Source organism: Siphateles boraxobius, unplaced genomic scaffold (assembly GCF_051911475.1).
Source record: "Siphateles boraxobius isolate OS27281-9 unplaced genomic scaffold, OSU_SipBor_1 11, whole genome shotgun sequence".
NCBI classification, from domain to species: domain Eukaryota; kingdom Metazoa; phylum Chordata; class Actinopteri; order Cypriniformes; family Leuciscidae; genus Siphateles; species Siphateles boraxobius.
In genome coordinates this window covers 10,833,294-10,860,511 of record NW_027508711.1, presented here as the reverse complement: position 1 = coordinate 10,860,511, position 27,218 = coordinate 10,833,294, and the positions used below count along the sequence as shown (strand labels likewise).

Here is a 27,218-nt window from a genome sequence, read left to right as displayed (position 1 = left end):
TAAACATTCTCATTTATTTATTGGTTTGCCTCTCTAAAAATTAAAAATGCACAGGAGAAAGTTGTTAATTACTGCAGTACAGAGCTAGGAGTGAAATTGCTTGGGTTATCAGAGTTATTTAATAAGCATGTGCTTAGGCAAGTGAAATACATTATATCTGATACATATCATCATTATATCTGATGCATTCCAGACTTTGCCTTAAGTGTCTTTGTACAGAGTCCCTTTAGCTAAGACCAACAGATTCACACTTTCATTTGTACCATGTGCTATAACTTTGCTTAATTGAAATAGCAAAAGGTAGATTTTTATGTTTTTGTTCATGTATTTTGATGCTGTGTATTTGTCAGTCTTGTATGTGATGGTAATTTCCATGATGCAGAACTAATGCCTCTAATGAGTCAATAAAAGGTTAAAGTCTAAAGTCTTAAAGATGAATAAATGAAAGTATGAAAGAATGAACAAACAAATGAGTGAACAAAAGAACAAATGAAAGGAAAACAAAGATAGAAAAATGAAAGAACAAATGAACAAAAGAATGAAAGAACAAACTAAAGCAAAACAACAAAGCTAATAAAAGAAACAAAAGTATAAACAACTGAAAGAATTGAACAAAATATCAAAAGAAAGAACAAATGAATAAACAAAAAGAAAAATCAAAGGAAAAAATGAATAAAAAATGAACGAATGAACAAACAAAAGATCAAAAGAAATAATAAATAAGCAAAAAGAAAAAAAATTAACAAATGAACATACAAACAAATGAAAGAATGAACTAACAAGTGAAAGAAAAAGAAAAGAAAGAACAAGTAAATAATCAAAACAAAAAGAAAAACAAACGAATACAAGAACAAACAAAGAAAAAAAAAAGAAGAAAATGAAAAAAAGTAAACAAATGAAAGAATAAACAGTTACTCTATTTTAAGGTGACAGTTACATTGTACTTAATCCAGAAAGTACTGAGAAATATTAATTAACTACATGTACTTATAGAGTTACAGTTAGGGTTTGGTTTAGGGTTAGTTAAGTGTGCATCATTTAATGTAGTAACGTGTAACTACGTCACCTTAAAATAAAGTGTTACCGAACAAACAGATGCCTGTACAAAAGCAAGAAAGCAAGCAAGCTTACCTGCTGATCAGATTCTGAGGGCAGCACAGATCTGTCTGTGATGAGCACTGCTCGAGATATCTGCCTGTGGACAAACATGCAGAAACAGGAACAATCCTTAGAGACAGAGTTGAAGGAGATTATTCAGAAAAGAAAAAACTCAAAATGACACTAAACATTTACAGTAATTATAAGGAATAGTTCAACCAAAAATGCAAATCTACATAATTTATTCAATCTGGATGGATGGATGGATGGATGGATCCATCTGCTTTTATTGTAGCTGACAGATTTCACCACCATTTACTTTCATTACATGGAAATGTGCAGACGAACAATTTTTCAAAACATGTAATTTTGCATTTCACAAAGTCGTCGTTGTTTTAATATAAGGACTTTTTTAACTTGACAAACTCAATTGATAAAGATGTTGAGAAACGTGTTATGTATACACTGGGGAAAACAGCCAATCACAGTATGAAATACAATTTGGTAAATTTTTGGTATATTAGAGGTATAAGGGAATAACACAAAACAATGAAAATGTCGGTATAAAGTTTTTATTGTGATAGTATTGAATATAGAAGTTCATGAGTTCTGATTGGGTGAAATGAAAATGAGATGTCAACACTCTAACGGCCCTCTTCCTTATAACAGCTGATGCACGTTAGACGGGATAATCAATATCGTTCTGCACGGTTTCTCATTAATTACAGTAATAAATACTAATGGACCCTTTTCACAGACTGTGATGAAGCATTTTAACGGTCATAGGCATTGTAAATCATGCAATGTTTTTTATCTTTTCTTTTCTTTTTTAAATGTATGCACATTATAACACTACATTTTGTATTACATTACCTTTGCATCAAATAACAAAATTACAAAAAAACTAATACAGTGTTTCTAATACAGGAGCTGTGGGAGTGACGGTAAAAATGACATCTTTCTCTCTTCTGACTGCCGACTCTCTCTATTTTTTGCCTCTTTTTGAATGTTGTGAAAACACTATTGTGGAGTTTTTCTTTTGCTATTTAAGCAAATGGGAACACAACAAATATACTTAATAGTTTTTTCATTCACTGCTAAATAAGTTTACCCAACTATGATGACTTTCGCTTCTGAGAAACCCGGACATGTGTGCTTACCTGTAAGCCGTGCTCTGTCTTTGTTCATCTCTGATGTACGAATCTTCAACCACAAAATGACTGCAGCCGATCTTCTGACCGCGTGTATCAATCACCGCTTTAACTCTGTGACGTATGAATACAAGAACATGTATCAGCACAAGAAAAAGTCCTTGCTACAAACCAGCTTTCTTTACCCAAAAACCTGCTCTACTCACAAAAGGGACAAGAGATGGTCAGATTATGATTTGAAGATAAAATATTAAACACTAGAACATCATATATTAGCTGTCTCATTCTTCATGGGTCAGGTGGTTACTTCTAAAAGCTCTTTTTATAAAGAAAAGTGGCCTGTCGTTTCATATGTCACTATGGGAAAAAGTGTTGCTTTGGCATTTTGCGTGAGGTCAGTATGTAATGTTAATAATTTTGCATATTTCTGGACCTACGTGGTTCATAACAATATATCAATCAGGGCTCCATATTAAGCCTTTGCAAGTGCTATATTGTGCAACTATATTGGTCATTAACTTGTTAACTAGAGTAAAAAAGATTTTTCATTTAATTTTCCCCCCAAGGTGTGCGTGATCTTTCATATCAAATTCTAACATTTGATCAATAAATTCAATCATAAAAATAGGACACCATAGGGCTGTTAATTTACACAATACAATTACACTACAATAGCATACAATTACTCTAAAATAATGTATACTTTAATATTACAACTGCAATAAATGATCAATGAATCATTAATTCAACCGATTCGTTCAAAACGCTGTATCGTTCAGTAACCAAACACCGCTGAGTTTTGCTTTGAGAAAGCGCAATAGTTCTTCTGTGATCTTTGTTTGGAACTATTTTTGTTGATGAAATAGAACAAGAACAGTCAATATTGTGTCAAAAATGTAAGTGACTTAATATTAACTATTTGTTTATTGAACTATAAAATCAATGTAACATTTGCAGTCGTGATAATATTTGGCAATACAGCTCCCTTGGTCGTGTTATGTTGCTTGCCTTTTTATCATGTGGTATAAAGAAAAAAATCTCAACTTTTTGAATCTTTACCTCAATATGTTTCTACCTCTACGAAAGTCTCTCACAAAGAGACAGGCAGCACGAACCTCAACAGCGATTGAAATATCAATCACCATTTACACAGAATGTAATAAAATCAGAATCATTCTTGCGTTTCGATGCTTTCCTAGTTATTTTTTTGTCTCAGAAGTTTTAATAAGGAGAATACAAAATTCTCTTTCACTTGCCCCTTCAAAAAATCCACTTGTCCCGGACAAGCACACAAGCGTTAATGTCAAGCCTGTCAGCGTTAAATTTTAAGCAATTTTCATTCCTGTTTGAACATTAAACAATTTCGGTACTTTGTCGGTTCGTCACCATGGTCCTGAAGAAAAACCAGTAGTGAAAGCAGTGGCCTAGGGCACAAGTTTGACCTATCCTTCTTTAATATCTGCAAGCGAGAAGGAAAAAGGAGCGAGTGAGAGAGAAAAAGGTGGAACAGAGGAGAATCTGTTGGCTTGTTATGTCAAGAGTTATAAATGTGCTTTATAGGGCTCATTATCCAAACTAATGGGCTGGGGGTGACATCCTTGAAATGGACTTTCACAACACAATAAAGGGGCAAGAGATTGTCTCCCTCCCCTGACGAAAACTCAGGCCTCGGAATAATCCTCCCCCAATGCCTAGATTGACTGCAGGACAGATCTGTTTATGTAAATGAAGATTTATTTACTCGGAGGAACTAGCAGAGGAAGCGGAGGGTTTCCAATCAATCGTCAGCCAATGGGGTGAAGGAAAGCATTATGGGATACATTTCACAAACCGGCAACTGTAGCAGGACGCTCTTGCTCACAGGAAGCTGCTTCTGAATCAAGTGAACAAACTACGTAGTTATGAAAATTACTGTAAGGCTCAACAATGATTTTAGCCGGTCTAAGAGAGAGTAGGCCAATTGAAAAAACTTTCAGACCAATCTTTTGTTACATGATCATGTACATGTGATTTTATGCTTTAAAACTAAAACGTGTTTTTAATTCTGTGATTTCAGTTACAATTGTATAATTTATTATGACAAATTAAAAAGATGGTCTTATATAAATTGTAGAATATATACGGTATATAGTGAGAATTGTTTGTAAAGAAAAAAATATACAAAATCAACTTTTATTGTATATATTATATGTTTTTTGTCTTTACAAAAATCCTAGCTACAAATAATTCATTGTCATTTGGAATCTGAATGAAAACAAATGCATTTTAACTAAATATAAACTTATTTTATGCATACAAAAATTATGTATTTTATTTGTTGCTAAAAATAAAATGTATAATTATTTTATGGTGGGGTCTGAACTATTCCAACTGTGGGGAAGCAGAAAAAAATCTTTATTGTCGAGTCCTGGATTGGATTTTGAATGTCAATCGAAAAAAATTAAATAAATTAGGTGTTATTTTCGAAAAGGTTTCTTCAATTCGTTGTTTTCTTCTGCGCTCACTATGTAAAGAGTTTTCTATACAAGTGCATAAGTTTCTTCTGTCAGTGAGCATAAAACACTGAATATTGCTAATGATTCCGTTTCACTTGCAACCAAGGCCAGTGTCAGCTTTGTAGATCATCATAAGAGTTCATAAATCGCCTTCATAAACCACGTCAGTGGCCTCTGAACCAATCAGCGTGATAACCTTGCACCCAACGATGCATGCGTTCAAACTCATTTGAATTTTATATACTTCTCTGCAAATCTGCTTTTGTGTAGGCTAAACAGATCATATGCTGAATGACACCATGACGGATATTACAAGCAAGAAGCTTATTTGTCATGGTAAACATTGCATAAAATACACCATTGTTTTAAATCCGTGAAAGAATCTGGGCATACCAGTGTTGTTATTGTTAAAGTCAATCATATAGTCAATCATTTTATCCCTTAAAACTTACCCTTGATCAATGAAATGACATATTTAAACGTTTTTTTTCCTTGAAAAAAAAATCGTCATGCCTTAAAATAGCTTGAATGTAACTCTATACCCTTGCCTCATTTAGTATTCGCGGTTCTATGAATATGCAAATTGGCCCTGCCTCCACTCACTCACACAACTTCAGAGATCCACTGGTTGACGATCACACGTTGACGTGATTGGTTACAAAGGTAGTTTGTGACATCAGAAACACCAGCGATTTTAAACTGCATTTTCGAGACTGTCTTTGGTTCACTGCAGTTTTAAGGAGAAAATATTAATACACATGAAAATACCCATGCAATTGGTTGTAAATGCATCATTATATGACTGCTATAATATTTTTGTATTTTTTTATTTCCCTCTCTAAATTGTATTGAATTGTATATTTGGCACTACTGTTGAATGCCTGAGCCTCAACCAGTGCATTTCAATATACAAATTGTCTTTGACACTTGTCTAAATCTAAATCTAGGGTCTTCTGAGTGGTTTTTCATTTACTAAGCTTAAAGGGGCTATGTGTAGGTTTTTACTTTAAAAAATCTTTAAGACAGAGTTTTCATTTGTACATTTATGAGCCAACCATGTTGTAATAGAAAGAATGACACCTTGACTGTCCACCACGGTTGCCTCTATCAGCCTGTAGGCTCAATTGTGTGTGGAGGAGTCGGGTCCGAATTGGCGCGAAAATTCACAAAATGTGACGTCATGCGCGTTCTCGTCTACTTGGGCTTACATCCGTACGGCAGTGGCAATCGCTAGCAGTAACGTTAGTGTTTCAAATGGACTCTGCGGACGGAAAGAAGCGACCAGCCTCCAGCATAATCCAGACACCCACGGAAACTCCTTGTAAGTTAAAAAAAAAAAAAAGGAGCCTTATCTAGTGCAGCCAACGAGCGTGCGCACCGAGAACGAGCATGAGACTGGCTGCAGTTTCTCTAATGGCCACTGGTGTCAGTAACGGTTAGAAATTTCAGAACTTCAGCAATGCTCCTTTAAGGAGGGCTAGCAATGTTTCTATAACCAGATTTTGTTAATTGGCCCGACTCTCTTAGATCGGCCAGACTAATTGTTGAGCCTTGCAGTAATTTGCATAAATACGTAGTTTGTTCTCTTGATTCAGAAGCAGCTTCTAGTGAGCAAGAGCGTCCTGCTAGGTTAGGTCTGTAAAGCTTAAAACGAAAGGCTCACTCAAAAACTGTCATCATTTACTCACCCTACTTACCATACAAACCTGTATGAGTTTCTTTCTTCTGTTGAACACAAAAGAAGATATTTTAAAGAATATGGGTACTAAACAGTTGAAGGTAGCCATTGTCTCCCATAGAACTTTTTTTCCCTACTACGGAAGTCAAAGGGGTCCATCAACTGTTTGATTACCAACATTCTTCAAAATATATTCTTTTATGTTCAACAGAAGAAATAAATTCATACAGGTTTGGAACAACTTGAGGGTGAGTAAATGATGACAAAATGTTCCTTTTTGGGTGAACTATCCCTTTAAAAAAATGTCAATGGAAACCTGGAAATAGACATAGGTAGCTCTCCTTAAAGCAAATTGTAGAATAATTGCATAAAAAAAATTGTGGATGGAAACACCAAGATGTCATTGAGAATGTCCAAAATGTACATAAATATGGTGGATTAAATTTGTAGAGAAGATGTGCATAAACGACAACACATTTACAGAATAACTTCATAGGCGCGCATCAAAATTAATGAATAATCCTCTCAGATGATTGATTACTACCTCTCAGACTCTTCAAATCAAAATGTATTCATAAATTGCTTTAAAAACCACAGAGTGTACCAAAGTGCTGTACAATAAAAAAAAATAAAAAAAACATTAAAATGCAATAGAAATAACCATTATTGCTCCCAAATGTAAGGCATCTGATGCTAGTGTTTCGTCTACGCACATTAAACTGCAAATAATTTATTACATTAAAAAAAGACATCCTCTGCAGCAAGAACTTCCATTTGCATTGAAATTTTGCAGTGTTTTCCCTGGAAGTGACGATTTTCTTCTTTGGAACACGAGGCGAAAATGCTGCTTTATTTGCAAATAGATTTTCGGATATTTAGATTTTGTGCATGAATTGAATTCGCAACTTGTTTAGTCAATGTAACACATGGCTTGTATTCCTCCTTCAATGCAACTAATCTCAATAATAGTGCTGCTTGTCTTAGCAGGCACCTCCAAAAAAGGGATCTTATCGCCAGTTGAGTTCTGTTGGCGTGTGAAATGAATTTGGACAAACTAATTCGGACAAGTGATTGAGCTGCCTGTCGTGGCGGTGACAAACCGGACAGTGCTGGACAGTCTTCCGCATGGAGTGGCAGGTGGGATTTGAGGGTCTGTAATCCTCTGCTGCATTATTAATCTGGCTCTACCCTTTTCAACTTTATGTCTGTAATAAGAGCAGACATAGGGCGGTAATTTATGATGCCAGGGAAATTAAAATCATTGTTCAGCCTGCCAGACACCTTGCCAGCTTTTTTTTTTCCTTCACCTTCATGAAACTTTTTCAATGGATGATGTATGGCGCTAACCTCCAGCGCAGGGCTGACTCCACATGGGACGCCACTAGAGGAGGGCATGGATGGTCCACACTAGATGCTTTATAGACTGAGCTAAGGGTCTGACGGACACCTCGGTTTGGAGCTCCGCCAGCTCCCAAGCCAAATCCTGACCGGCCCTGGTCAGGTGAGTCTGGGTTCAATCCCAAATTTGGATGAAAGAATTCGCCTTGAAACTTCGCAGTGCTCCAGTTATATGGGGACATTGGTGGCGATCATGAAAAACTTGCAGTAAATTATCAATTAAGGTCATCTCGGTTGTTTTTCGTATGCTACGTTAAGTTGAGGAACACCTTCTGCTGGGCCGCTGAAGTAGAACTGACGTTTGGGATGGCTGACCGCATCCAGGGACAGGCGTCACATATCAAAACTAAACTGACCTCCGTCAAATGGCCTACTAAAGGGAGCGAATAAACAACCTGAAAGATTTGTTGGGAGAACAAATTGTAAAAGTTATACACTTGGTTAAAGAGTAAATATTTTCACACAGGTCAGGTAAGACCAACCGGATTTGCTGAAAGGTAGATGTTGGTAAGCAGTTGCTAGTAGGCATGTGCCGGTATCAAATTTTCATACTGCGATTAATTGAGTTTTTATCACGATATACGGTATTATCACGATAATTGAATTGCACAAGAGAAACGGATGGATTGGGGGGATGTAAAAAAAAAACAACTTGCATCACAATAGGTGTAACTGTCAAAACATTTGGTAACTAAACAGAATTTTATTAAGTTCAATGACCACATGTTACAATGTTTAGATGGTACAATGACTGGTAGGCTACTGTTTGTATTATTGCTTAACACAATTTTTACGATTTCAGTTCAAGTCTTGATTTGATTTCAATCTTGATTCAATATTGACTCATTTGGAAAAATATTAGGTAGGCTACAGTAGATAGCCTACATGTTAAGTTTTCTCAAGAAAAAATATATCTCACATAATGCTGTAAACATACAGAGAGCCCTATCAGCTGGTATTATTAAAGGTTAAAAATAACAAATTAAATATAATGCGGTTTTCATTATAATAACAATTATGTAATGACACAAGTAAAAATATAATAAATATGTAATATAGTGCACATATTTAGCAAAATACTCCTCTCTATAGCTATTTTTTCAAGTCAACAAACGTGCTGGTCATTAAATGGCTTTCCTGAGGTAAATGTAACGTTCTGTAACAATATTGTTCTCCTGCAGGTTTTATTGACCTCTTTCGGTGGTTGAAAAACATTGATTGATCGATATTATGTATGTGGCATATATACCTTTTGGTAAGTTTTTTGCACGTGTTTTGCGCAGCATATACGCAGTGTTTTTTTAAGCAGTTGATGGAAAATAAGCTAATGCGCGTTCTAAAAATCTAAAATTTTGAAGTGCCCGCGATAACAATATCGTGCATATTCATTACAGAGATTTATCGCATTACCGATTACCGGCACATGTCTAGTTGCTAGTCATAGAAGAACTGACACATACAACAGCTGCTGGTCAAGACGCTTCTTTTTCTGTAGCCAGTTACTTTTTGCATTGCAGCCGAGCAAAAACCACCTCTTAAAATATGATTTATTATTTTTCAAAACTTGGTCGGGTTTACAAAATGGCTAACATTACACATTTCCCGACTAGATTTCATTCTAATACACAACCTTTTCATCTGATTCAATTCTGTTTTCAATTTGATTCGATTAACTTTGACTAGGTTTGATTACATTTCTATTAAATTCTGATTTAACTGGGCATATTTCAGTTATAATGTCGAAATATGAAAGAAATTCCCTCTCAGCTTCTGCTGTAAATTATACAAGGACACTTCTAGCTAGGTAAATTATGAAAATATTATAGGTTTAATATTAATTATAATATAGAATTAATACTAGATTTTAATTATATTTTATAAAACATTTATTTATATATACATTTTTATGTACTGTTAACAATATTATAATTATTATATATTGTCTTTTGTTCATAAATTGGAATGCACTGGTTGCACTATGTTTTTGAAAAATAAACAGAACTATATTGTCTGCTGGTGTGGACGCTAATGTAGTTATCATTATAGTTGTTGTTCTTTGTGTGAATGGGCCTTTAATCAGAAAATATATATATATGTCTATATTTTTTTTTTTACCCATTCCTAGTCTGGAGGATATGCCCATCTACTAGTTTACGAGCAATTTATGATTTTATGATAAACGACAGGGAAATACACCTAATTTGAGCGCAGCTGCACCAGCAAGGTACGCAATAGCTTTAACACTAGTAAGCTACTGCTATCACATGTGTAAGTTTTGCGCGCTACATCCAGAGGAATCCAAGCCCCCTGGGTCATTCACCAGCAAGATGAAAGAAACTCAATATAATCGCCAAAGAGAGGGCCAAGGAATGAGAGAGGAATAAAGAGAGAGGGGAAAAAACCCAGATCTAACCTAGTTTATGACAACAATCCACCTTTGAAACTCATTAAAGGCCTTTCTGGTGGGGCCTGACGCACATTATCAGCACAGATTAATCAAGGGAGACGGGAGATGAACTCTCATTTTTTAAGAGGCAGCAACAGAGGGCTTTTTTGTCTTCAGATGAAAATCAATTAGTGGAGGTAAGGCCACGAGGAAAAAGCGGCATCACTCATCGCCGGCCCAAGTGGCAGAGTCTGCGATTTGTCTTCCGAGCTCGGCTGCTTAAGGGGGGCTGGTACCGCTGTCTCCCTGAAAATTAATTTCATATCTATATTCCAAATACACCCCCCCCCCCCCACCCCCATTCACTCATGTGCGCCATCTCTTGGCCTTGTTTTTGAGTACCCCGTACACAAATGGGCTCTGATCAGCCTTGGGATACTGGAGTGGTGTGAATCAACCGGAGGAGGAAGTTAATCTACTTATCTAATTGAATTTCTGAGTGTTATGAGTTGAAAGTTGTTGTTTTTCATCTAAATGTGTGTTGTCAAAGTGCAAGAACAGAATCAGTGGTAAACTACTTACTTGTTGGATCCCTTGTCCACAACCAGGCACTGCACTGAGTGTCGAAGACAATAAATTCCTCCAAATACGGCACACATTCTGCAAGGAGAAAAAAAAAAAAAGTAACACTTTACATACGCTTGCGTTTATTTATATGACATCCAATCTGAATGGAACTGCTAAACACCCGTAATTACAGCTGATGGCATGACATTAAAAAGGGCTGATCACACCTTGTCCACACAGAAAGGACAAAATCCAATGCATTTGACAAGGCAAAAATGTCACCAAGATCTTAAAATTTGAACCTTTACAAGTAAAGCTTTCTTGAGATTTTGTGGTGATAACATATAGCAGCTTAATTCAACTATAAACACAATGACAAAGTGATTCAAATATTCTTAAAAAGCCTGGAGACAAACTCTCTAGACAGAGAGAAACACAAAAAAAGATGAATGGACAGAGAGATAGAAGCTGAGATAAAGTAGCCAACATACTTTGTGTGATTGCACACAGTAACTATTTATAACTTGATGTCCTTTATCCTATTGCCATTTCTGCAGTTTTACGAAAGCAATATAAGCCATTAGAAGCTGATAGTTAGTGACACATTTTACATGATTACACCCTTAACCATAGAAAATTTATATATCACACACTTGGTTATTTAAATAAAATAAAGATGATTTATTTATTTTTTATGATTTATATTTGTTATTTTTTAAGAATAAATGCAGTAGAAAAAAATAAGTCTCTAATTCTCACCAACGCTGTATTTATTTGATCAAGAACGCAGTAAAACATTCGGTAAAAGTATTGTCAAATATTATTACCAGTGTTGGGGAAAGTTACTTTTAAAAGTAATGCATTACAATATTGCGTTACTCCCCCAAAAAGTAACTAAGTACGTTACTTAGTTACTTTTTATGGAAAGTAATGCGTTACATTACTTTTGCGTTACTTTTTCTCACCTGCATGGGCTTGTTTGTTTGTTTTTTAATAATAGCTAAAACAATCTATTTTTGCCAATTGTTAAGGCCCTTTCACATCAAAAGTTAAATGAATAAGCCTAAGGCTGAAGGAAATGCATATTTACTACTGTACAGTAGAGGGCGCCGCTCAAACAAACCTTTCAGCTGCTGCTGTTCTTGATTAAATAACAATAGAACACAGGAGAAGGAAGTTCAACACTCTTATTTCTAAACCTAATCTAAAGTCATTTTTGCTTATTAGTATGGTTGAATTAGATCATTGTAGGTCAGCAGCAAAGACATTGGTTAATAAAGTGAGATTAAATACATAAAGTATATTTGTGTAATTTAACATAGTTAATTATAAAACTTTTTGCACAAAATTCTGAGATTGCATTTGACTGTTTTTATTCATTTTGAGGAATACTGAATGTTTTTGTGCAAGTGAGATGAGTAAATGCATGTTCAATGCAAATGCACACAACACCTCACTTTATTTCTCTCAACATGGTGACAGGAGAGCTGTCAGTCAATAGATGTGAAAAAGTAACTAGCACTACTTATTTGAAAAAGTAACTCAGATATTTTGTTGTAAATTGAAAAAGTAATGCGTTACTTTACTAGTTACTTGAAAAAGTAATCTGATTACGTAACTCAAGTTACTTGTAATAAGTTACCCCCAACACTGATTATTACAATCATATATATTTTTTATTTTGCTTTAATATTTAAAAAAAATTATGGGCAAGAAAAAATGTTAAGCATCATTACTCCAGTCTTCAGTGTCACATGGTCCTTCAGAAATCATTCTAATATGGTGCTGAGATTAGAAAATACATTTTAAAAACAGTTGGGCTGGTTAAAAATGTTGTCGTAACCACGATACATTTTGTTTTTCAGGATGCTTTGATGAACAGAAAACTCAAAATAACCATTTATTTGAAATAGAAATGTCACATTGTTAATGTCTTTACTTTCATTTTTGATCAATTTAATATTCCCTTGTTAAATAAAAGTATTTTTAAAAGCATGGGTGTATGTATATGTATATATGTGTGTGTGTATATATATATGTGTGTGTGTATATATATGTATATATATATATATATATATATATATATATATATATATATATATATTCACATATACAAAGAAATGAAGGGTCTATAATTTTTATAGTAGATTTATTTTTAAAGGATGGAGACAGAAAATCAACCAAAGAAATCCAGAAAAAACCCACATAATAAAAAGTTTATAAATTAATTGGCATTTCAGAAAGTGCTGTCAAGTATTTGACAGAAAGTATTTGATCCCCAAGCAAAACATGACTTCGTACTTGTTGCTTCTGTTGGCAAGCACATAGGTGAGATGTTTCTTGTAGTTGATCACCAGGTTTGCAGACATCTCAGGAGGGATTTTGGTCCACTCCTGTTTTCAGATACTCTCAAAATCCTTATGGTTTCTTGGCTGTCGCTTGGCAACTCGTGGTTTCAACTCCCTCCACAGATTTCTATAGGATTAAGATAGGATTAAGGTCTGGAGACTGGCTAGGCCACTTCAAGACCTAAATGTGCTTCTTCTTGAGCCACTCCTTGGTTGTCTTGGCGGTATGTTTTGGGTCATTGTCATGCTGGACAACCCATTCACGACCCATCTTCAGTGTTCTGGCTGAGAGAAGGAAGCTCTCGTCCAAGATTTTACGGTACATGGCACTGTCAATCGGCCCCTCGATGTGGTGAACTTGTCCTATACCCTTAGCAGAGAAACAGCCCCAAAATAAATGTTTCCACCTCCGTGCTTCCCTCCAAACACAGCGAGTTAAGTTGATGCCAAAGAGCTCAATTTTGGTTTCATCTGACCACAGAACTTTCTCCCAAGCCATCTCGGAACCATTTAGATGTTCATCAGCAAACTTCAGATGGGCATGTACATGTGACTTCTTGAGCGGTGGGACCTTGATCAGGATTTCAATCTATTGCGGCGTAGTGTGTTACCAATGGTTTGCTTGGTGACTGTCATCCGAACTTCCTTGAGATCATTAACAGGCTCCTCCCGTGTGGTTCTGGGCTGATCCTTCACCTTTTTCATTATCATTCTTACCCCATCAGGTGAGATCTAGCATGGAGATCCACACTGCATCCAGATGCACCGACAGTTGTCTCCTCCTCACCAAGCTTCTTGCTGATGGTCTTGTAGCCCATTCCAGTCTTGGGCAGGTCTACAGTCTTGTCCCTGATGTCCTTTGACAGCTCTTTGGTCTTGCTCATGGTGGTGGAGAGGTTGGAATGGAAGATACAGATTCTGTGGACAGCTTTCTTTTATACACATTACGAGCTGACATTAGAAGTACTTTCTTAAAGGGACAGGACTAATCTGTGTTCCGAATGGGCACATAACCAATCTGTGGGAGGCAGAACTCTTGTTGGTTGTAGGGGATCAAATACTTATTTCACTCGATCAAATGATAATCAATTTATAACCTTCATATAATCTGTTTTTTTCTGGATTTGATATTCTGTCTCTATCCGTTAAAATAAACCAAACATTAAAATTATAGACCCTTCATTTCTCTGTAAGTGGGAAAACTTACATAATCACCAGGGGATCAAATAATTATTTTCCCCACTGTATGTATGCATGTATATATATATATATATATATATATATATATATATATATATATATATATATATATATATATTATACACACGTGTCTGTCTGTGTGTGTGTTAAAGTTTTTTTTATTCCTGTGATCAAAGCTGAATTTTCAGCATCATTACTCCTGTCTTCAGTGTCACATGATCCTTCAGAAATCATTCTAATATGCTGATTTGATGCTCAAAAAATATTCATTATTATTATCAATGTTGAAAAGAGTTGTGTACAATTTTTTTTTGCAGGATTCTTCGATGAATAAAAAGTTCAAAAGAAGAGCATTTTTTTTTAAATACAATCTTTCGTAACATTATAAATGTCTTAACTGTAACTTTTGTAACTTTTTTTGTAACTTTTTTATATAAACAGGACACAGTATATAAATATACACTGAAATAAATCCATCCACCACCATGAAGTAACATGTAACATGAAGGGCATAGGTTGGATATTAGGTCACATAAATATTGACATAGACAAAGATGGAGAGATGGAAAAGGACACTTTGCTGTTCACTCCGAGCTTAAACAAGGGAGGAAAAAAAAAAACTTCTGGCCTTGTCTGCCCAGATTAATATAGAGACATGGCATCTTAATAAAGTGCAAAGATTAAAAAAAAAAGAAAAAAGAGAGAGGCTAAATCTGCCAGCAATCATCTGGGCCCATCTCCTGTCCTCCACAGAACCTCATAGAGGCAGCAGGGAAGCCCTTTGATGTCATTAACCCTAACTGACAGACGTTTAAGCTGATATTACTCTAATTAACTGCCCGCTGTCGGCCCCAATGATGCAGTCGGGTGGAGTGCGTGGGCACTGCCATTCCCTCTCCAGGCCCCAGCACTCGCCCTGGCGACATCACTCGCCATCACGGCTAAATTAACAGTTGTGAAAATCCAGTACCCCCACAAGCCCCTGCTCTTTATAGCCTCTAAATGGCATTTCAGTTCCTATCAAGACGGGAATCAGGGGACGTGATTTTTTAATACGGTAGCAAAACAATGGAGGCCATTAATAGCCCGACGCCGTGACAGCGCGCTCACCGATGATTTATGAGTTTGTGTATAATTTGATTATGCTATTAATTCCACTGATTACAGCTGCAGCGAGTGTGGAGAAGGTCACATCCAAAATAAATCTTCGACAACTCCCTCTTTCTCGTCACCTAACACCCCCCACCCCCCCCTTTACCCCACCGACATCACCACAAAACAACTGCCTCCAACTAGTTATTTCTGTAATTAAAAAGTAATGTAACAAGAAGCACAAACAAGCTTCGGGCTCTAATGGCAACATCACGGCAGAGCTTCAAATAAATTGAACAGAGCCCCGTAAGGACGGAAGCTTTTTTCATGCCGCAGGAAATGCAATGCTATGATATCCTAGCGTTTTTAGAGATAACAGGTTGAGATAGCTATAGGCTTCAATCCATAACGAATTTCACTTTGCAAGCTATGATGTTCTACTTTGTGTTATTTATATTGATCCAGAAAAGGGATATTAAGGTACATTAAAAAAGGAAATTCCTAAAAGTTACTTGGTGCTAAGGTACGAGTCTCAATTTGTGCAAAACGTAGAGTACCGTTCAAAAGTTTACATTTAGGGAGATGAAGATACATTTACTTTCTTTTGCCCACTACTGCTATATTTATTTGATAAAAAAATACAGTAAAACAGTAATATTGTAAAATATTATTACAGCATAAAATAACTGTTTTCTATTTATTTATTTTTAATTGTAATTTATTCCTGTGATTGCAAAGATGAATGTTCAGCATCATTACTCCAATCTTCAGTGTCACATGATCCTTCAGAAATCATTCTTGTATGCGGATTTGCTGCTCAAGAAACATTTCTAATCAATGTTGAAAACAGTTGGCTAATATTTGGAAACAGTGATCATGTTTTTTCCAGATTCTTAGATGAATAGAAAGTTGAAAAGAACAGATTTTATTTGAAATAAAAATCTTTTCTAACATTATTAATGTCTTTACTGTAACTTTTGCTCAATTTAATGCAACCCTATTGAATAGTTACACTATCGATCAAAAGTTGTTTTTAAAGAAATTAATACTTCTAAGTAACAAATGATAAATTAAATATAAATTAAGAAATAAAATTAAAGACTTAATAAAGGTGGTAATTTTATTATTAATGAACTTAACCCAACTTTTATGCACAAATGCACACAGCAACTCAATCCTTCATGCACTCTTAAAGTGAAAGCTCTCTTCAAATGGATAGTGAGTTAATTAAAGGGTTAATACGCCTATCCATTTAAATTAGTACTAGACATCTAAATCCTAAAATAGGCAGTAACAATTAGACATTCCATCTTGATAATCTCAAAGTTAAAAAACAAAATGGCCTTTTGACAATTTGTTTGTTTGATGAGAAGAAGAAAAAAAAACACTCTCTTTAAACAAAAGAGCAAAACATTCTGCTCAATCTCCCAGCAGATAGTCAATAATGGGCCGGAATTGAAGCCATTAATCTAAAAGATCTTGAATGCATCCCTAGTGACCTGTTAGATCTCAGTCTATTAAACAAAGGCAAGAAAAGCTTGACTCGCTTGATTAAAGCAACACAAACACAACAACAAAAAAACCTGATGCCACATTTGGACGTGCTTCCTCCTCCTCCTCAAAAGCCAAACCAGGTTTGGGGAAAACATCTGAGCGCCCATGGGAAGCCAAAAAAAAAGAAAAAAGAGAGAGAGCGTTTTATTAGCGTTCTGTGTGTGTCGACAATAAATCCCCTTGCCTTGCAGGAGATGCTAAACAAACAAAATTACCACACGCGGCAAAGACCACTTACCTGTCAGGTTCATTGCCGGCAAATTCGCTTGTAATCTAGGGTGCTGGAAGCCGAGTGGGGGGCTAATGGTTGGCCAATAATTAAAAGAAAACAAAGCGCCATGCTGGCTGGCAGGCCTTTCTCTGCGAAAATTAAATCCTGTTTGGATCTGAATAAATTAAATGTTTATTGCTCCCCGAGAACACACGGTAAAGGGGGGCGGGGGGAAACGAATGACAGAGAGGAAACGCGGCGTGTGAGGGAATGCTGGGAAGACAATCATCGCCTCTAATTAATGCATTTCCCCGTCCTCTCAATCTGTTTCTCTTTGACTGTTGTCTGATTGGAGCGCCGTGATCGCAGGTGCAAATCATAACCTGTCACGGCCAAATGTGTTTACCGGGCTGAATGGATCACGCCGGCTCCAAAAAACATCCCAGCGTCGGAGACGGAGGAACCGGAACGGGGTGCAGAAGACGGAGGATGGCAGTCAGAGTGCCAAAGGTTATTTAGAAATTAAAAAGTCTCCGCTGTCAAAACTTGAGGGATAATGCGGGGCGAGGACGGTAAAGCATTTCATCACTATATTAGCGGAGCTGCTCGCTGATCTGTGAATAACTGAGAGAGTGAGCATTATTGAGTTTGCACCTCCATCTATCCATCTATCACCTGCAAGCAGGTATCAGCGTGATGAATGAACCCGCCTTCCCTCGCTCGTTCTCTCCGTCTGACTTTTGTCTCTCAATCCCTCGCCTTTTGTCCCCTCTGAGGTCCATCTCTTTCCATTTCTCCACAAGTTTTTTGAACTCCTGTCTTTTTTCCTTCTGCCATCTCTCTCTGTAGTGCTTCATTCCTCTAGCGGACTCACCTGTCTGCTGTGAAATTCTACAACTGGATAACTCACATTTGCGAATGGCACATGGTGCATACTTTAAAGTTAGATGAAAAGAAAATGAACCCTATGTATTTTGTAAATGCATGTCATATGGGCCTTGTTTACACAAGATGCATTTTAGTCAATCAGATCACAAGTAGACGAGGGACACATTCCAGTTTACATCTAGTGTTTAATCCGTCTCTTTTGTCCACTTTCAACCAATTCTGTCCAGATTTCTTCGAGGGGAGGGTCTATGGGCGGGTAAATGTATGAGCTGTTTCAGATCTTCTGATCTAACGGATGAAATAAGCTCACGCAATTTACATATGAATGTGAAAGGAGACAGAAACGCATATGGAGAGCAGCAGCTTTCGTTTCTGCTCTGACAGCCGCAAGACCACACCGAACACTGTGAGTGCGTGTTAGAAATCAGGAATGGTGAGAGAACATTGTGCTTGGTATGTTTTTCATCTTCCAACCAAACTTGGGTCTCCATCTGACAATGTTTAAATCCCGTCTGGGTAGTGCGCTTCCCATGATGTTTGTGCATCAGGTCATTAGGCGGAGAGTAAACGGTCTTTTGTGGCTGTTCGAATGCATTTCGACCACATGAGCATCTACACTATGAAAGCAATCCGGTCGAATGCGTTTTCGATTCCCTGTGGAAGTGGTCAAAAGCGGACAAGCTCAAAACGTTTTAGACCCCGTTTACACCTGCATTTAGTGTCATCGACCAAAACACATCCTAATACAAGGTGTAAACAGGGCCATAGGTCTAATTGTGAACAATTCACACATGTATATTAGGGGTGTCGAGATTAATCGTTTCTACGATGCATCGCGATGCAGACGAGGACGATTCGGTATCGGTTCAGTAATAGATCATAACCGATTCTAATGTACTGATGCTTTTCTGACGTTGTTTGTCGCGTATGTGCTTTGTCACGGTAGCATACACTGGCAGAGGGAGGCGAGACGCGAGCAACTACTGTAAAAGCCTACACCTAGGCACATTTCGGCTTTTATGAACAACCTGGTAAGCACGACCTGGAGAAGACACGCGCTGTGTGCGCTCATGTCACGCACAAACAGAATATGTAGGGGGTAATACATTAACTTGATAAACCACGTTAGCCATGTTCACCGCGAGCTGTTAGCGCCTGCAGAGTCTCACTGATTTAGAGTCAGCGGATGAGCTCCAGCATCACCCGAATCTACAGCCAAAAACACATCATCTACCCGCCCCGATAATGCTATCTGATTTAAGTATTCACACCCGATGGTCAAATTGCAATTATTCCCTGTTGTTAAGCGTGATTATAAATGGATGATCGTCACCTTCAACAGCGGACTCGGCGATGGTTGATGCGCATCTCTAGGGTAACATTATACACTGATGAATGAGCGCTGCTTTTAAATGAACATTTCTTTAAAACAAATTTGGAACACAAATTCAGATATTTCGAAGAATGTCCAAGCTTCTCTTTCCCATTTAATAAAACTGAATTGTCAAGCTCTTTTTTTAAATATAGTGCTTCCAGGGTACCTGCAGAGTTTTTCAACTCAAATTAAAGACTTTATATCTTTTTTTAAGACCTGCAAAAATAAACGCTGAATGTCCATATGGAACAAACCTGTACAATCTCAAAATAAGTAATTTATCTCAGGTTCTTTTAATTATTGAACAGGCTGCAGCACACATTCGAGGACTTAAAACTGCTTATCAGCAAAGCAGGGTAACTGTATATAATATACACTCAAGACATGTTATATTTAGTATTGAAATCGGTTTGTGTGCTAAAAACTATTTTTTGGAATTAGAGGTCGACCGATATTGAATTTCTCTGATACAAGAGCAACGTTTTCAAAGAAAGCAATAACCAGATTATTGTGTCAAAACTAATGAAATCTATATTGTGAATATGTTAAATAATGATCTTAGTCTTTCCATCTTGTCAGGATGAATAAACAGGATAATAAAAATTTAGAAAGAAAAAAGAAAGAAAGAAAGAATTTTGCTATAATACAGGCTGTTTAATTTTCAACTAGCCCCAAATACATCGGGAATCTTATTTTGAAATGTCCAAGCTTTACTTCAAGCTGTTCATTTAAAAATATGAGGGAGATAAAATATGCACTCCTACAACCATTAACAACATTTTACATTATAAACAATAATGGAAATACTCTCAAAATTGATCAACAGATCATAAGCAATAGCTTGGCAGTTGCATGGATTGCGAACTGCTCTGAAAGCGTGAGCCCTTAGAACGTACAACAGCTAATCAGAGTTAAACTGATTTAATTAAGTTTAAATCACATTAGACCACATCATGTTTCCTGTTTTTCCCATCCCCAAATTTAAGACTTCTTAAAAGGACAATTAAGACTTATGTATTAAGACTTTTTTATGAAATTTTAGGTTTTTTAAAGGACCATCATCGACCCTAGGTCCATATGACTTCCAAGTCTACTGAAGCAATTAAAATAGTTTTGTAGGCTACTTTTACTGGGGTTTTTTTGTTGTCATCTTGGGTCTCGAAGACCCAAACTATCCTTCACTTTCTTTATACGGAAAAGAGAAGCCAGGAAGTTCTTTTGCGTTCTACGCAAGAAAGGCATACAGGTTTGCATTGACACGAAGCTGGTTTCTTTGTCATTTGTAGCTGAACTATGATTTTATTTACTAAGCTAATTTTGCCTTTCCTTTTGTTTTAAGATGCATTTGACAACATCCATGTTGTACATCACTTTTGACGATTGAAAAGAAATAGTCCTCGATTTTAATAATGAAGTAATGGAGAGAGAAAAAGTCAGCGGCGACAACTGTTTCTTGCGTTCTCTCCACAGATGATGGACAGCTTGCAGGTGGGTTCATGCCTCAGTGCGCTAGCATGCTTATCTGAATGTCAGCAAGGGTGATTAGTGGAAAACTATGGAAATCAAAAATGCTAATTAATCTGCCTCACACACGAAGAGGCACATTAAAATTCGTAGATATCTCAGAAGAGACACATCAAGCTTAAATTGTGAGGTGGAGGGTTAAGTTGCCTTTACTTGGAATAATGATCAAATCGTATCACAGAACATGATTACATAACCTCAGATGACACAAACAAATGATGATTGAATTGACAAAAAATGAAATATTGATATCTATCTGGTGTGTTTACATTGGAAGAGACATTTGGCAATTGCTCAGCCCTCTCAATAATCGATATCACCTGATCTATTTTGGCACATTAGCTTTATAGCCGTATTGACGTAATATGTACAAAGACAGACTTATTTCTCAGAGCAGAGCTCGAACCAGAGATTGGAGTCATATGTGCATTTTAGATAAACACTCGACTGTTCTGCTTGTCTTTGGGGAGATGTTCTCTATAACCTGGCCAGACGCCAGCTCATGGTTTCTGGGATGATGGGGCTGAGGACTGCTCGTCTCTAAGTGCCACCGTTTCACAGCACTGCTCCCAGCAGACTCAAAGTGCTAAAAGCAAACACTCAGGGTCCTGCAGAGCTCTGACCCTGCTTCTAACTGCCAGCTTCGTTCCTTCCCCCTCAGAGCTGAGTGTGTGAGCTAAAACGTTACAAAAAATACACTCTAAAATCAGTTGAAAAAGACTCTAGAGTTAAAGGGATAGTTCACCCATAAATGAAAATTCTGTCAGTATTTCATCTTCAGAACACGAATTAAGATATTTTTGTGATATTTTGAAAAATATCTTAATTTGTGTTCCGAAGATGAACGAAGGTCTTACGGGGTTGGAACAACACGGGGTTGGAACAACACAATTTTCATTTATGGGTGAACTATCCCTTTAAAAAAATGGAATTGGAAAATTTGGAAGTAATTTCTTCTCTACTGTGAGGTACGTGAAATGGCTTCTCGAACTAGACAAAATGTAGGGCGGGACTTGATTTGGTCGATTTTGTTGTTTGCTATTGCTATGATGTCATGTGAGTGACCGGTTGTCCCGCCCTCACATGTCATCAGAGAAGAGATGTCGCTGCAAGAGGGAGGGGAAGTTTTTATAATTAAAATTTACAAGGGCATCTGAAAAAAATAATAATAATAAAAAATCATGCGAAAAAATTTACTACTTAAAAAAAAAGAAAAGAATGGTCACTTTTGATTTCATAGTGACTTTAAAGGGACTTTAAATAGCCCACCTTGTTGGCAGAGGCTATTTACAATAACTCCGCCCACTGACGTCTGGTTGGGCCAGACACAATTACGTAAGACGCTGGATTGTCAGCAATAGGTAAGGTGCGTGGCATAAAGTTTTGACTCAAATCGACCCGTGTTCGAATCCACCTTTTGCCGAACTCACTTTACTCCCTTTTCCCATCACATATCAAATCGGAAAGGCATTTATTTTCAATAAAAATGAAGAAAAAATTCGAAAAGTGGAAATAAAGTGTCTAACGTGTGTTTAATAATCAAGTTCATCTGTTAGGGTTAGGTGGAGGTGTAGGGAGTGTTTTATTGTCCCAATAAGCAGGCATCCATTTCATAATTTTAATAAATATAATAATTTACACTCTGCTATTATTGCATACCATTCAATGTCCAACAACACTGAGGTGCAAATAGTATCTGCCACTATTTATAAGTATAAGTAGCATCTAACTACTATTTACATTTACTGAAAATAAAATACTGCTATTTTTACATAGTGTAAATAGAATCTATTACTATTTTCACTTAGTCTAAATAGCATATCGCTAAGAAATTGCTGATTTCACTTATTCTATTCTATTGAATCTATTGCTATTTAAATGGTGTATATAGCAGGTATCGGCAAGAAAATATGGCATTTACACTAGCAAATAGCCACCACCTTTTATTATTATTTTTCACTCTCTGAATCAAATGGCCGCATTTTGTTGCTGTGCATTTAAGATGCCCTACCAAGTATAATTGAGATTCTATTTTAGTTTTTATAAACATTTTTAAAAGGTTTTATTTTTATATTTTCTGTTTTCATTTTAATTTTGGTTAAAATGTTAGTAATTTTGTTGTTTTTGTCAAGTTTTCTTATTTTTTGTCTATAGTTTTTTATTCATGTGTATTTCAGTTATAGTTATTTTAGTACATCAAGTTAAATTAAATGAAAATGAGAAATGCTACTTTGGCAACTAAAATTCTTTTTCCATATATTTAAAGGTAGCTACACTAACTTTTGGTTTAACTCTCTAGCGGTTAAAAAAAACTGCATGAATTTTGTGGAAGAACATTGTTTTGGTTCAGCTTCGACTCTGTGTCTGTGCGGGAGAGTGATTATCTTACTGCTTATAAAACATTCACTACTATGCTTAAGAGATATAAGCAGTTTAGATTTCAAGCTGACTAGCTGAAGACATTACTGTAGCGCAGAGTCGGTGCCACAGCAGATCTACTGGAGGGGCATTGGGTCATCGGCGGGGGGGGCACCGCCGTTTGAGAAATATTTTGACGCAGTGGCGACATCATAGTCCAACACAGCAGAAATCCTATAAAAACATTTAATCATAGGCGTAATTTTCAGGTGGGTCATGTCCCCACCACTTTTTGCCACAGGCTAGTGAACGCACCAGAGAGAAATGCACATTTCATACGGATTACAAAAGCAGAGAGCAGTCTGTAGTCTGTTTTCTTTCGTTTTGAATTATTCTGTTTAAAAGTAGACATGTCTGTAAGGCAAGTAGGCTAGGCTACCTTATACGCTGAGTTTCGGTTCATTTAGGCTATGAGACGAGCTCCAGTTCACGCGCCGGCGCCTCCATTTCTTATCTATCGTCTGCTATATTTACTTCTTATTTATTAAATCCAGGCAAATGGTTGATGAAACATTGATTAAAATTAAGATACAATTAATACAAAACGAAATTCAGGTTAAATAAAGGTTTTGTGCTTTCTGTTTGATGTCTCTGTGAAAGTTTTAAAGCATCTTTTAGTGCCGCTTTCAGAGCGCTCACGTCCGTAACGGAGAACACGTCTGTAACATTGTTTTTTCCTCATAAATAAAATAAAATAAAATGAATATTTTATGTACTGTGGAAACTGAGAGCCAACCCTTCTTACTTTGGTTTGCGCAGTGTAATTCACATAATCACTAAAAAATATTTTGCCCCCTAAGTTATTATTATTTTATTTTTTAAGAAATCAGAAATCTGAGCTAGCCTACTTTTGAAACTTCTCGCGCCACGGATGTAACAAATACTAATAAACAAATAATAAAAATAAATAAAACATCTCCAGTTAACTAGCAGAGCATTCATATCGTTCGTTTGTTAAATAAGAGACGATCTAGCACGCTGAAATGTGTTGTTTTTGAAATCAAGTGATCAAAGTGCTCGTTGCGCTGCGATTGGTGTGGATACAGACAGCGTTCTCTTGTGGCTTGTGCGGAGACTCTCTATTCGTTCCGGTGATATCACAAAGTTAAATGCACACAAACCCTGTTTGATATACAACCACTGATAAACATAATCGGTTTTAATGAGGAAAAAAAACTATACGAGTGGGGATTAGAACCCAGAACCTCTGACATGCTTGGCAAAAGTGCTACCACTGGACCATTGAAATACAAACAAAACGTAGTCGGATCGGATCTATTTATTTCTTCACGTAAAAATTCTCACCACCAACACATATTAGATCTCGTTAAACGACAAATTAAACACAATGTACTATTTAAATCGATTGCTGTCCCAGCCACTTTTTAAAGCAAAGTTATGCCACTATTTAATATTAAAAAAATTACTAAAAGGGATATTTTATACATATTGCAACTTATCTGTTCAATAAAATACCTTACCGACCTGTCATCTCCAAAAAGCCAAGCCAATGTTGATTCTTGTTTTATTACGAGCTCTGTCTCTCTCCTCTGTTCTGCAGTTTTTAAAACGGGCGATTCCCCAAGGGTCGAGATTTAGCTGCTCCATGTCAATATTTCTTGCCTGTTGTGACAACTAACTTATGCCACACCATACACGTGTCAAAGTAGCCGGAGAAACTTTTCTCTACTTACAGATATGACGAGACACGCATGGGCAAGTGACATATGTACGCAATTTCCCATGAAAACCATGCTAATATATCAATTTATAATATGCTTACCATGGTGAATCAGCGCAAAACAGAGAAAAACTTTTCGGCGTAAATTTTGTTAATTTTCAACAAAAATGTTTCTGTGCATTTAGTTTTAGTTAACTATTATAACCCTTATGTGAAATGACCTGATAAAGTTTTTTTCTGCTCTATTCTGTAACACCATCCTGTACAGTATACCTGCAAAAGCATTGTGGGATTTCTCCCAGGCCGTAGAGGGGGAACAGGAAGGGAGTGTTGCCGTAGCGACCCAAGCATCGCAGGAAGTGCTGCGTGGCCTTTAGTCCTTCCTCTGTGAGGGTTTGATGCGTCACCATAGCGATGGAGTGCAGGACGAAGTCTTGCAGGTTCTCAGTGAGCTTCTTGTTCTTCAGGAACTCACTAAATGGTTTCTCAGAGTAGTCTAAAATAAGGACAATTTTAAATCAGTTACAGTGTAAAAGGACAATATGACCTCCCACTAAGTCTGCCAGGGAGTAAAAGATAGACTACTAGACTGAATGATTGATTTTCAAAGAGGTTATTAAAGCATGTTGCCTAACACTGTAATAAAAGGAGCAATTTACCTTATGTCAGTGTGACTAAATATCACTACAGCTAAAGCTTTAAAGACAACATGAAACAGCACTCGATTTGGTGGGGGAGATACAGACTGGAAAAAGTAGAATTTGTCAACATATATGTGTGTAATTTGATATAGTTGTTCTTCACTATGCCATGGCAGGCCATCCAAAACATAACATTGCATAAAAAACATGAAAAAGTACATGAATAGAAGAAAGCGTTTATCACAAATTTTAAGGAACAAAAAATGCAGTTTATGTGTTTTTTTGAATTATTTGAATTTATTTTGTTGAAATTTACACTTAATTTACATGCATTTTTAAATAAAAATGTACAAATCATGATATTTATATTTGTTAAAATGTATGTGACATTGTGATTAGGGAAATGTTGTAGGGTCACTGCCATTTGATAGGATCGTTAATGTTAGGCAATGATATTATTGATTACAAATATTCCCCCCACCCACAGAGAGAATCTGAAAAACTTTTTTTCTTTAAAAAAACTGATTATGATATCTCAATATTGATTTAAATGTTGCATTCTCACAGAGATTTCTTATATAACCTGAAATCTATAGTACATGTCTGTGACAGATCTCTGATGCTCAAAGTGAATCACAGAGCTGAAGGGAAACAAACACTAGGGGTCATACCCTGGAACTCCTCTGGGTGTTGCTCAAAGTCCAGACAGAAGGTAAGAAACTTCATCAGCATGCGTTTCTCCACCACAGTCAGCTGCTTACTGGCAAACACATCCGCTCGCGAACACGGGACCTTCAGACGAGGAGCAAACAGGACAGAGCAGGTTAAAGTAGTGACTTGTGTATGTATTCATGCAAGTTTGCATAAGTCGAGTACACATATTACACACGTTACATAAACAATTGTTGCTTAAAACAGCTTACCTTTAGCCCTAAATTACTCACACAGATGGATTTTGTATTACAATGCTGCATTTAGTGGAATGAGAAACACCTTTTGCGTCAATACTCTTATCAGGTACATTAGTAAATGGAAATGGATGAATTAAGCAGGAATTCAATTTAATCATATTATTTTTGCGGTATTACTCCAATACTTTGAATCAGAATGCCTTATATCAGACCTAAAGTACAATGCACATGAGAAAAACATGAAGGATACAGAATTTTGGATTTAGACAGATAGATAGACAGACAGACAGACAGACAGACAGACAGATAGACAGATAGACATAGATAGATAGATAGATAGATAGATAGATAGATAGATAGATAGATAGATTATCATTAGAAATAAATAACATTTTAAATTTATTTTATACTGTTAGAATTATGCAAAATATCTGCTCTATACCTGCTCCACTTTTCCATTTCTACAGGTGAGGATGCGGCTGATGTTCTTGAACTCTGCGTAACGGCTCACATTAGATTTGATGAGCAGATCCACCAATGCACCACGTGAATACATCAACTTTGAAGAGGGTCAAAGAGAACACTATAAATTTCATTTCACT

General features: G+C 36.5%; 1 protein-coding gene across 2 annotated transcripts in view; it reads right to left on the bottom strand.

Annotated features, from left to right (window-relative positions):
• The window catches only part of chm (CHM Rab escort protein), a 70,943-nt gene that overhangs the window by 20,298 nt on the left and 23,427 nt on the right, over positions 1–27,218 (bottom strand). For both annotated transcript variants that reach the window (XM_077196396.1, XM_077196404.1), the window contains exons 6-11: positions 27,059–27,175; positions 26,377–26,497; positions 25,338–25,560; positions 10,789–10,866; positions 2,259–2,363; positions 1,132–1,195 (exon numbers count right to left, since the gene is read on the bottom strand). In XM_077196396.1, the coding sequence (XP_077052511.1) occupies positions 1,132–1,195; positions 2,259–2,363; positions 10,789–10,866; positions 25,338–25,560; positions 26,377–26,497; positions 27,059–27,175 (708 nt within the window). The remainder of the gene's footprint in view (positions 1–1,131; positions 1,196–2,258; positions 2,364–10,788; positions 10,867–25,337; positions 25,561–26,376; positions 26,498–27,058; positions 27,176–27,218) is intronic.